This window comes from Pleurodeles waltl, chromosome 3_1 (genome assembly GCF_031143425.1).
Source record: "Pleurodeles waltl isolate 20211129_DDA chromosome 3_1, aPleWal1.hap1.20221129, whole genome shotgun sequence".
NCBI lineage: Eukaryota > Metazoa > Chordata > Amphibia > Caudata > Salamandridae > Pleurodeles > Pleurodeles waltl.
Window position 1 is genome coordinate 1,920,792,445 of NC_090440.1, and position 13,083 is coordinate 1,920,805,527.

General features: G+C 42.8%; 1 protein-coding gene across 1 annotated transcript in view; it reads left to right on the forward strand.

Moving 5' to 3' along the window:
• The first annotated feature begins 11,033 nt into the window (after positions 1-11,033).
• HIC1 (HIC ZBTB transcriptional repressor 1) overlaps positions 11,034-13,083 on the forward strand; it is a 73,374-nt gene continuing 71,324 nt past the window's right edge. Inside the window, exon 1 of the mRNA XM_069226150.1 lies at positions 11,034-11,288. Coding sequence (XP_069082251.1) covers positions 11,264-11,288 — 25 coding nt within the window. The 5' untranslated portion in view covers positions 11,034-11,263. The remainder of the gene's footprint in view (positions 11,289-13,083) is intronic.

The following is a 13,083-nucleotide window of genomic DNA, read 5'->3' on the forward strand; positions in this document are numbered from 1 at the left end:
TTATAAGTAAATTAAATGTGCCATTTGGGTGTAAGCCAGTTATACCATGTTTAAAGGAAAGAGCGCAAACATTTTAGCATTTTTTAGCAATGGTTCAGTCTCCTACAAGCCAACAAAAAAGGGTTCAGAATACAGCAGGGTGAAGGCAAAACGTTTGGGGAGGACCTTGCAAAAAGGGCCAAGTCAACAGCTACTCTGTATATTTTGTTGTTTTTTGACGGGGTGATGATGAGAAAAGCAAAGGATGCTGATGTACCGTAATAAGAAAATGCAATTATGACTCTCAATATTCTTATATATCCTTCAATGAATTGACCGCTGGGGCTTGACTGATTAATTCTTTTTTGTCAATGCAGGAGATAAGGCCCACTTTACTTTAATTATTTTATGAAGAGGATGTTTTTCAACTTAGCCATAGTGTTTCTCTTTTACACTTTTTTCCATCCATTATGACATATATATTATATTAATATATATGTTTTATTTTCTAGAAACATGTAGTATGTACTTTGTGCCATTTGGGAAGGTGATGTTGTCTGCTGCCACGTTATTTTCACTTAAACTGGTGCCTGATATTTTGCAAACAAGGTTTTGACCAAGGCTAGTGCAGAAAGTGTTAACCTGTACTTCCTGCTACATAAAAAATAACCTAAATTTCAAGAATCCATGAGTGCCACTTTTCAGTGTAAGTATTATCTGATGTTTGGTGGGTGATTGTGGGGATTCAGCTTTTCCCTTTGTATGTGCAATGATGTTGTCAGGTGCTTGCTTTGCTTCAGCCGGTATCCTTCTTTATTTCAAATTCCATTTATATCCTTCTATATTTTTATTCATTTATATATATTAGAAAAATAGAGTGTGCTGTATGGGGGTTGTTTTGCATGTGTACAATGTTCAGTTATTTAGAGTGCAGGGATGTTCCACTTACAAGTAGTTTATCTCTCACTGGTGTTGTAACCATGGCTGTAAGGTTGTAGGCAAATATGCCGATCCTAGGAACACGTGTGGTTTATCTTACTAAACTACGGAGTGTAATCCATAGATCCTAGAAAAATTGTGTCTTTACAGTGACAAAGGTATATCTATCTACCTCTTGACTTAACATTGTGGATCATGTGATTGATTTAAGTGAGTAATCATATTAAGGTAAACAGAATAGTCTCCACACCTGTAGTGTGTAGAATTATTTAAAGACCAAAACACTATTGGCCGATGCCACAATAATTGCATGATGTTATCAGTGATGTCATCAACAATGTCCTTAGAGATGTCATTTAAAATGTCAAGAGTGACGTGATAGCTAAGGCCGTAAGCAGTGAATGGTGGGGTGTAAGTCATAGTTAGCTCAATAAACTAAAACTGGTGAAGTTCAGTGTTTTATTTTAAAACAATAGTTTTTATACTATTACAAGGCCTAAATTTAATCTTTGGTAACTTTAACATTAGTTTTTTTCATTGCATTTCTAGGGTTTTTAACGTAAAGTTGACTATTACCATACCTAACTATAACATCACTGAAACTTATGTCTTTTAGTGAATTTCTAAGGTTTTGTTTTAAATAAAGACCATACCTAACTATAATGTCACTTTAATCTTTGGTCTTTTCAGTGAATTTCGGTGACTATTTTGTCATATTCACCCATTCACCAATTCTCACTCTGAGCATATTTTTGAGCCTGCAAAGTACAGGGTTGGACGCACAGCCTTCACCCAACTCCTCCGTGGGAGGCCAATCCCCCAGTGGGCAGCCATACCCCACACACAGACAGCCAATGCCCCATTCCTAACCAACCACCTCCACACCGCACAACCTCCCATGGACACCTACCATTCAGTTTTTATGTATTTTTCACAGTAACGCTATACTCTCGCTAAACCACATGGAGTCCACTCCTGGGTAGAGTCCTGCGGTATCTCACCGGAATCCTAGCTGGGCTTTGCTGCAAACAGCCTATGGCACTGCACGGTGTGGGTTTGTTGCTCAAAGGGCATAAGATCTGGCCGCAAACTAGGTCATGCGGCCAAACCTTACTGTGCACAGCCACAGGCTGTGCACTGTGAGGTCTGGCCACCCCACTGTTCGTTGGATGGCAGACCTGGCTTTAGGCTAGAAACTGCGGCCAACCCCCATACACACCGCCAAAAAATATTAGTGGATTTGCTAAATGATCATGCCCCTCTTGCAACTCCTTTTTTAAAATTTGACCGTCAGGGTCAAACATGACAAATAAATGTGGTTTTTCAGGGATTAAACTAAAAATAACTGAAAAACTGAGTGTCCGAAGTTGGGAAGAGAAATAAAAAAAAGATCACTTTTTACAGGTGACCTGATAATCTGCCCCCTGGTTCTCCTGAGCAATTACATTATGCTCCCCAACAGAGATAACTTTGCTGCTGTCCAAACAAGATTCCTGACGGCATTCTCCAAATTACTTTTAATAGCCCCCCAAAAACAGAAAAAGTAAAAAAAAAAAAAAAAGGACAGATTGCACAAAGTGTGAACCAGGTCTTTTTAAAATCATTAAAGCATGAAATGAGGCTAACTACTTCTAATTGGATGATTACAATAGCACCAACCAATTAGGTGTGGTTTAACTGTGAGTCTCCTACTTATTTGGGCTTGTCACCAAACCCCTGCGCTCAAACTTAAAATAAAATGGCCTGTTCAAAACTAATTTTGTTTTTTTAAACTCCCAGGTCCTGTGGTAGCCTAGAAGGCCTCATAGGGAAATGATGCCACACTCAATCATTGGCTCTATGGATCCTACGGGAGTACCGCTGTACCAACGAGACACCCCCAAAAAAAGAATTACAATGAAAGCAGATATCTGATTGGCCACTTAGGGAACACAACTCACAAATTAAGCCCACAGCCTTTAGATAAAAGCTCAAATAAATTTCCTGAAAAAACATTAACACGTTTGTATGTGGGCAATAAGAGTCCAACATGGCCTCAAGGAAAATTCAACCACACCATCCACTGACACTTCCACAACTGGAAAATCGCAAGATGTTGCATCTTTGTGCTACCATCAATATCAGAATCAGTAGAACCAATAAGGCTAAAAAAAGAACCAGTGGTATATTAATTATTTTCTTTACCAGCTGGCCAAAAAAAGTAAATGCGCAAACAATTACACGCACCTTGTGAAAACAGGTGTTCCATGGGCTAAACCTGGCCAGTACGTCGTATGTGGGCCAACCTCTGAGATTGTGCTGAGCTGAAAGAGCACAGCAGGGAGAAAACTGAAAATAAACTGATGCACTAGAAGTGAAGCACCAACAGCAAGAGGCGAACGAAGAAACTTTGCAACATTTTACTCAATACTGTAAATAATGTCTCAAAGTTGTGGCTTCTGGCGAGACCAATAAACGTTTTTTTCTAAAGAAATGGAAGACCGTCTAAAAAGACATAAGAAATTAACAAATTACATTATATTAGAAATATTTTTTTTAAAATACAACGTTAAAAAATACTGTAGTTGAAGATGTCTGAAAGAATTGTAAAAAAGTTTTTGAAAAAGTTTCAAAGCAAAAAGAGTTAAAAGCATATAACAATAAACCTTTAAAAAACAACATAAACATGTCCAGAGGCATAGCCCTGCATCTAATATCCGCTGCAGACATCTATAAGTTGCGACTGAAGAGAGTCATAGAGTCATACTGGAGGCTTGTAGAGAGTTTAATGCTAGGTCTGACGGGAGACCAGACCTTGTGTCCAAACCCCACTGCACATGGTTGTTTGCCATGTACAGTGGGGTTGCCCACCTGAAAAAGGGGTTGCACATGCTATATTTAGAATATGATAAAACAATATAAATTCACTGAAAACATCACAGGCTAAAGTAATGCTAGAGTAAGGCATGGTAGTAAGATATTAACTTAGGTAAAAATCAGAAATTCACTGAAAACAACAAATGTTAAAGTGAGCTATTGTTAGGTAATTAAATAAGAGAAGAATAAGCATTTAAACAATCCAAAAAACATTGAAATTCATCAGTTATGAATTAGTAAAGTAACTATAACTTGTGCCCTGCCATGCACTGCTTATGATCTCAAATATTACATCACTCATGACATGTTACCTGGCATCGCTCCTGACATCTGAAATTACATTATTAATGACATCACTGATGACATCATCTATATTAATGTTGGTCACATTACTCTATAAACTTGTTGCATCATTTAAATAAAGTTGGTAGAAAAGAGTTTATATCCATAGAGTTACTGTATATACATGTATGGGTGCACAGAATGAAAATGGCATAAATCCTAGAGAAAAGTGTAGCTGCACATGTTGAAAGTTATATGGTGCATGGTTTACCAACCAGTAAAGTTTTGGTGCTAGCAGTACTCCATGTTAAACAAAGTAAAGGCTTAGGGCTCCTAATGTGGGTTGCAGGGTGTGTTTCAATGTAGGTTGTGGCTTAAGCCAAAGCCTATTGCAAAAAAACTGTCAGAAAAGTCAAGATCTTATTACCATACTGTGATGGGCTGTTGTCAACAACAGACCCGGCTGAGGAGGCGGCGCGGACTGACTCTGCCGCTTACAACCCGGAAGGGGAAGGTCCGTTGGCCAATCCCCTACGATTTCCGGGGTCCGAGGGGCAGCGGCATGGACTTCGTGCCCTTTTGGCGGTACAAAGAGGGATCACCGAGGCAAAAGGAGGAGGAGAAGAAGGAGACGAAGGAGACGAAGGAGCAGAAGGAGACGAAGGAACCGAAGGAGGCGTGCATCAACGCGAGGACGACTGGAAGCCAAGCAGAATCGAGGAGCTGTCGGACAATGCCCAGCAGGGATCCAAGACTCCGGCAGCGGCGCGGGAGGTGCCCTGCGCGATTTCCAGCCACGCTTCAGGAGAAGCGTGGCTACTCCAGGTGCGCCCCACTCGTTGGGAGGAGGAAAACCGGGGTGATTGGGAGGGAGGAGCACATCGGAACCCGAAAGGCCAGTGAGAAAGCAGATAACCTGAAGGCAAGGACAGACAGAGACAGAGAGAAACCTACAGAAGGCAGCTAAAGGGTAGAAGCAAAGCGAAAGGCGGAAGTTCTAAACAGGACAGCAAGAAGACCTAAAAAGAGAAAGGGAGAGGTCTCAGAGGAGCAAACCAGAAAGCAGGCAACAAGGAAAAGGAAATAGGAGAGAGAGTGACAAGAAACTCCATCCCACTACAGAACAGAGCCTCAAAAGGGATAGAAAACAGGACAAAGAGAGAAAGACAGAACAACAGGGGAAAGGAGAGATAGGAAAGAAGGAAGGAGAAAGATAAAACCTGTATTTAGGATATCCTACTTACCGGTACTTTATCTTGTGTTTCCTCACATGTGCCTCCCAGGAGCTCTGGAAGACGAGAGACAAGGAAAGGAGAACCTGAATCGCAGCCGTCACCAGAATAGGACCCAGAATTGTACTGAATATCTATCTTGCACAACAAACAAAATAAAACTCACCTGAACCAGTAGTTTGCTGACTTCGTGTTCTCAATGAGTCACCCGGTCACACATACTTAACTATAACACCCTGTTAGCCTTTTCTTTACGTGAATACATACATATGTGGGTGTTAAAAATATAGCAACACAAAAGGATGATGGACAGAGTGCTGAAATATTTCAAACACTCATCCCAACTCATTGGTCCCAGGATGCTTGTTTCTGGTCTAGGAAGGACCCGGCCTGTCAGTTCAGGATAGACTGTTCCCATGGGGTGCAGGGTCAAGACTAATTTGCATATGGATGGGTCCAAACTGGGGTGGCATGGTGAGCAATAAAGGATGGATTTAACCCAGATATGCAACTGGGGGTGAGTTTTTGAAGTTTCAGCACTCCATAAATCATCTCTTTGTGTGTTGCTATTGCTCGTCCTAAGTGGCCAGGGAATGCCCAGACGTGGTCACTGTGCTACTGGATTCAAGGTAGTCTGGCTGATGAGGGGGATACCCAGAAATGGGTCCCAGGATGCTTGTTTACGGTCCAGGGAGGACCTGGCCTGGCAGTTCGGGCTGGACTTTTCGCATGGGGAGCAGGGTAAAGACTGATTTGCATATGGTTGGGTCCAAACTGGGGTGGCATGGTGAGTAAAAGAATGATGGATTTAAGCCAGATCTGTGACTGGGGGTGAGTTTTTGAAGTTTCAGCACTCTGTAAATCATCTCTTTGTGTATTGCCATTGCTCGCCCTAAGTGGCCAGGGCATGCCCAGACGTGGGTCCCTTGGTCACTGTGCTACTGGATTCAGGGCAGTCTGGCTGATGAGGGGTGATACCCGGAAATGGATCCCAGGATGCTTGTTTCCAGTCCAGGGAGGGCCTGGCTTGGCAGCTCGGGCAGGACTGTTCCTTTGGGGAGTAGGGTCAAGACTGATTTGCATATGGATGGGTCCAAACTGGGGTGGCATCGTGAGTAAAAGAATGATGAATTTAAGCCAGATCTGTGACCGGGTGAGTGTTTGAAAGGTTTCAGCACATTTCTTTGTGTGTTACAGTGTTGAAAATATGTCTTACTAACTAACCTGCGATTAGCATGATGTAAAACAAAGCATTGTAAAGTTAATCACGTTGTGATTACTGTGTTGAAGTCTACTCCATTGTTCTGGAATGTATAGTAACAACTGACGTATTTTTTAGCACAAAAGCAATAGGGAATTGTATGACTGAATATTCTATTGACTTTTAGCTCAGCAATATTCAATTATTACAATAAAGTTTGAACCATTAACATGTTTTAATGATCTTTTAGTCTGGAGGTTTATGTTTGTGTGGTACCATCTGTGTTTTTTTTGTTATGTTTATTTCATTTGTACTTATTGAAGTGCAATATCGCTTCTAGAACCGTGCACAGACAAAGCCAGCAGCACACAGTCATGATTGGCTTGCACGTCACATAAAGCTGTGTGGTTGAAGGCATTGAAGAGATTGATGTTAGGCAAAGAAAAAGTCAATGCATACTTTAATATGGTGCAGACATTACATATTATTCAGGCGGAGGTGTTTTAACAGGAATGGGTGGTGGAGTGTGGTGGGTAAGGGATCTTCAACCATATTTGATTTGGAGAAGGTGTGCTCTGGGGCCTGTGGGTGAGGTGATAGCTCTCAAGCCAGTTGGGAGTGATAGCAGAGAGGTCGAAGCTGGTTAACAAAGTAAAATCTGTACGTGGTGCCGGCCCCTAAGTGTGAAAGGGGGGTTTTGCTTGGCAGATCGCGGGTGGAAAGGAGAAGGAGGGACACAGCAGTTAAGGTTTTGGTATAAGATTGTGAAGCAAGTGTTATGGACAATCTTGAAGACCAGGGGACCGGTTATTCTAAAGCGATACCAGTTCATTTAAAGAGTAATCAGATTTGTGGCCGTTGGGGGAGGTAGGTAATTTCCTGGGGACGTTGCTGAATGACTGACCAGCAAAATGAATAACTTTGTGAAAAAGACAAAGGGGCTGCAGTGGGAAGACAGCTAAGAAGCGGTTGAAGAGGTCAATATTACAAGTAGCGCAATGACTGAGACATTTTCTGCATGAAAGGGGTATTGAGTAGGATTTTGTATGTTACATTTTTGAAACCTGCAGGCTATTGCGATGGCGGACATGAACTGAGCTAGATGCATAAGGCTGTTGGAAAGTGCTCTAAAGTTTCTGGTGGAGCGAGAAAGGGGTAAGATGCCGAGAAGGAAGAAGTTGGCTAAGTAGGGTATTTAGGGAAGTAGAAGCTGGGACCAAGATGATTCCAGTTTTCACACAGTTCTGTGTGAGGACATGGCAGACACCCATTGATGGACAGCAGTAAGACTGTCAGGGATGCTAGAAAAGGGGTGAACGTTGTAAATGTAAACAAGATGCAGGTGTCATCCATTAAGAGGTGGGGGAAATCTATCTGATGGGGTGATGACTCCATGAGAAGTAAAGCAGAGGAAGGAGAAGCATGGCCCCCGGACGGCATCTTGGGGAACATCATAAGGTAAGCCAGAGAGAGAGAATTAAGTAGGATGACTGTAAAGAGATAGAGACAGTCAATTAAACATAAGACTCTTGTGTATTTTGGATAAGAAAGGGAGTGGAAAAACAGGAAGATAGAGGGGTAGAGGGACAGCATTGAGGTATTTGACCAGTGGAGAGCTGATAGCTGCTTAGAAATCGATAGGTACACTCCTTTGCTGAGAGGGTGATTAAATTAGGACATAAAACAAGACATTACATTGCAAGTCTGGAGGCTGGAGATCCACAGAGTGGGCTTGCAGACCTGAGTATAGGAATTGACTCTGATGGGGAGAAATTAAGCCACTTTGATTACATAAGCAGAGGTAACCAGAGACTTATATGTACAAGTTAGGATGATCAGATTGGTCTGATGGTAGACATCTGAAATGAACAATAGAAGGCGAAGTTGGTACCAGAATCTGGAGTGGGTGTCGGCTGCACGAGACGGGGGGAGTAATAGAGGTGGACAAGGCAAGCATGCCTGAAGCCTCGCTTGGGCTAAATGTCTGTCTCGGCTTCTGTCCGGTGTGGCATGGAAAGCTAAAATAGGCTAGCCAGGCATCCCAGGAAATGCCCTTTCCCTCTCTATTGCATGTTTAAAAGACAGTAACCACTAGGCGTGCGAAAGCCGAGCATCTGAGATCTAACAGATGCGTTTCTGCTGCCATATGTCCTACTGACGTCTGAGGGCAGTTGGAGTCCTCTATGTTTTGTGGATTAATACATTTGCTCTCATTTAGGTGCGGCCCTTCTTTCTCCCTCGTTACTGGTAAAGGCCGGTGAGGAAGCGGGGATTTTAATAAAAAGGTACTTTCCAGCCCCCTCTTGCACTGAACTTTATAATTTTTCACAAAAGACATGTTGATGTTTATACATTTATCATGTCAAACTACATTAAAGTAACACGTGATAATTGTATTTACTGACCATAAACAGTACACAGCTTCTAGGGAAAATAGAGGAAGTCTACTCTTTAATTGCAATTTACAATGATGACACATTAAGTGACGTCACAAGAAGTAATGCCGTGTCTTTATAATAGTCTTTGCTTAGAAGGTCAAGGTCCTGTTTTACAGAAACAACTTAACCTAATAACAAATAAATCTGGAAATAACATTTTTGGTTTTACTTTTTATAAAGAACGTATTTTTTCCACCTATCAAAGGGGCAAAAGTGGGTGAAAGCGACAATATATTTAGACAGACGTGTGGAACTTCTGAATTACATTTTAAATTGTTGAATAAAATGTGCTAGGTGTAGTTTTTTAAACATCGAACATGCTGCTAATGCATGTTTATTTCCTGTTGGTGTTGTTTAGCTCGCTACAAAGCAGAAAAGGGATTCACATTTGTAGTTCATTAAGCAACACCTCATCCCTGGGCTAAGGGGAAGCCCCTTACTTGTGCCCTGAACATAAAGTACTAATTTAGAGAATAAACTCATTGAACACAAACCATTGTCCTTTGGTGTGAACGGGACAGGAAATGAGATACTAATCCAGTGGCTGAATTGCCTACTATATAACCATGAAACTTGGTTTCAAACCCTGGCATTCCCCAATTTACCAAATTGTGTGCGCCTATGACAATTATTATATGCGAATTACTATATTGTGCCTCATTTTAATTGTGTGTCAAATCAGACAACACTTTAAAATATATTTAGTGCATGATGTGTGCTGTATAAAACCTTGCTTACATATGGTTTAAAATGCAATAATGTTCCTCCACATACAAGACCAATATCGGCCACATGGACAGTGCTCTTAATAAACTGGCATCTCTTGCTTCACTCGTGGCCCTGTTGTCGGGGGATTGGAGGAAAACTTCGTGTTTTAAAACTTTTACTGTCAATAGATTTCAATGTAGTTATATAGACAAATATACAGAAGTGAAACACAGGAGTTCATGAAATAACCTATTTTTGATTTTTTAAATTGAAGGAAATCGTATCATGTTTTATATTTGTATCAAGGTGTATAATTTACGTGCTGACTCGATGATAGCTGGACTCGTGTTTGGGCTCTTAGGGCCAAGCCAGAGACACGGTCCCCCAATGAATTTGCTGCCATGTCCACTTCTTGTGGGTTAATGTGACATGGGAAAGTGGTGAGCTGCTGGAGGGTGGGCTGAGAGGTAGCATACTGCAATTGATGACTAATTGGTAGGCATTCAGCTGCAGAGGGGTACACCAAGGCTTTTGCCAGTGCTTGTTTCCATTTTCAGAGAAATATGTGCGTCTCTAGTGGGCGGGTTTTTGGAGTGACCTAGGGCTGCAGGCGATTGGCTGAACTGACCACTCCAAAGAGTGTATCGAGAATGGAAAAAACTGTGAAAGGGCGACTACCCGCTGTGTGCTGTAGAACTGGAAATCTACAACCCCATAACGCTCCCGCCCCCTCTACCCCCATCCATCCCCCCACCCTTCAACCCCCGAGGAAAATACTCGTTGAGGGGTTTCCCACCGGAGAAAGGAAAAGAGACTGTGGTGGGCACGAGCTTGCTTTCTGAGAAATACTTTTTAAAGTTAATCAGAGTTTCGAGGCAAGGAATCTCTGAAGGGAAAAACCCGCATCTATCATCCTTGTTTAAGAACCAGAGACACCTTTTTGCAACCATTGTTTTATCACTGAAAATGACCGAATTAATAAAGATATGCATTTTATAAAATCGTGTCGCTGTGTGAAAGGCTTGGGTGACATTTTGATATTTAACTTAAAAAAAAATCAGTGAAATAACTATGTTCTTTCATCCCACGGAAGCCTTCGTTTCCAAAAGCTGTTCGGAAGACAATATCCGAGCTCCTATAAATGGCAGAGGGTATGAGCATGTTCCCATGACCAAAGAGCACCCCCGTCCGTGACCTCTGGCCCCACAGCACCCTGTGTACTCTACTTCAGTGAGGTCGTGGCATAGTGCAGGTCGCTGTCCGTGACCCACTGCAGAGAAGTTCCAGCTTTGCGCGTTTGCCTTGCTGTGTGGCGCGGTCGCCGTGAGGTAACATTGCTATGGTCTTTAATGGCCACCAGGTGGCAGACTCCCTAAGTCCTGAAGCAGGCCTGCGATGTGCTGCGTCAGGAATGGCCACTAGGTGGCAGCATTCCAACAGTATGAGCCTGGTGCCACGCTAGGCTGGTGGGCGGCCGGCAGGTGGCACCCTATCCGCAGGTCCCAGGCCTTGGCAGCAGCAGACCACGAGCGCTCAGAGCAGCAGTGAGGAGCGGGGAAGCAGGGACGTCCGGGAGGAGCGGAGCGAGAGCCGTCAGCCTGGCATTCCCTTGGAGGCGCCGGCAGGGCATGGGGTTCAGGGATGAGCCCCAAGGTGAGTACAGCAGACCTGTGGTCGGGGTGTGCCCTGGGGGTGTGGATGCTGAGGGTCAGTCCCCTCTCCAGGTGCTCTGCCTAAAGAGCAGAAGCGACAGGACCCCAGCCAGGTAACAGAGGAGAGGAGCAGGCTGGCCCCGTTTGCCCATCACTGAAACCACTGTAGTGGGATACGTGAAAGTTGAATTCACTGTGGAAACTCTCAGCCTGTGATACGATGTGTGTGTATCTAAGTCTATCACTAAGCTATATAAGCATCTGGTGTCTCCAAACTTTAAAACAGCTACGCTAGCGATGGGTGAATGGTTCGCAATTGTCGCAGTCACAGAAGTGGGATAATCACTATCGCATTATCACCAGTGCACAAAACTGCTTTACAGATATCTCGGTTCTAATAAAGGAGCTACGCTGGTGCTTCGTATGGAGGTCTCTCCCGGAGCGCTAGAGTGTTTTGGAATGCAGATGGTGTGTTAGTCTACGAGGTTGTCACCCACGGGGATCCTCTAACTAAATACGTTTCTACAAGACAGCGCCAACATGTGCTTTATGGTAACTTCGGAGCGCACCGTGGCGGTGCTCATCGGAATAACGAGGGTTGCCGTTGCGCTTTGTGAAATGGTAACTTTTTTGATGTATACAAAGGGAGTTTTGCTAGACGCAGGTTGTCTTTCATGGTTATAGCTTTAGTTGAGTGATGGACACAGGGTACCAGAGAGCTGGGGATTTTGGGTACCAAGCGTGTTTCTTTATTGACTTTAAAAACCCACTGAAATTCGACTGGACTGTGCACTTTATATCCGAGGTACAAATATCCACAGGTCGTGGTCCCAATCTGTTTATTCCAGTGCCACATTCCGCAGCATTCAGAGTTTTCTGCACAAGGCTCTAACCTCGCGATAGCGCTTCACTGAAATGACCGTATCTCCCTCGCAGGTGAGAGATGTCTCACAGTGCACAGGAATAGGACAGATTAGTAACTTCACTCCGTTTCCCGTCTATCTAACAGTGACTAAAGTTTGTTCAGATCGTCAGAAAACGCAGCTGCTTTGTGCGTAATGAAATCGTTGAGTTTTTAGACTGATATGACTAAATCGTCGTGTTATAACAAAAATGGCCAAATTAGTGGCCAGACAGGGGAGGGGGACTTCTAGGGCATGCTGGCAATTTTGGCCAATATTCTCTATGTTCAAAAGATTAGGTCAGATTTCAAAATCGCTAGTCACCCAGCGAAATAATCCGGACAGGTGTGAAATAACGTAAACAAGTGGTTGGAGGTTAAGTAAATGTAGGCAGTTTTATAGAAGAAAAAGGGAGAAATAGCGACGGCTTGTGCAGCTACTTCTGTGCAGAATTAAAACAAGATTTATATTTCCAACCCACACTTCTGAATAGCAGGTGTTCAATATTAAGTCACCGGCATAAAAAAGCATACCTGTTGTTTCTTTTTAACCATATGGTACTATAATGTTAATTTTAATAACTATGTTTAAAATGCTAATTACCAGCAAAATGCGTGACGGGATAATTTAAACGGAAAGCTGGGAAAGTCGTTCCCCGTAATACAATGGATGGAGACAGTTGCATTTCGAGTAAATATGCCCCCCTCTCCCCGAAATAGTAATACAAAAACAGATCGTTGTAAATCACAAAAGTGGTCTCGAGATAAAGGCAGGTGGATATCAGCGACTCCCACAGAGGTATGTTAACACGTATAATAACAACACGACTACCATTTGTGCTGACACATGGAAGAATACAATAATAATAACGAGATTATTCATCGCAACATTAAC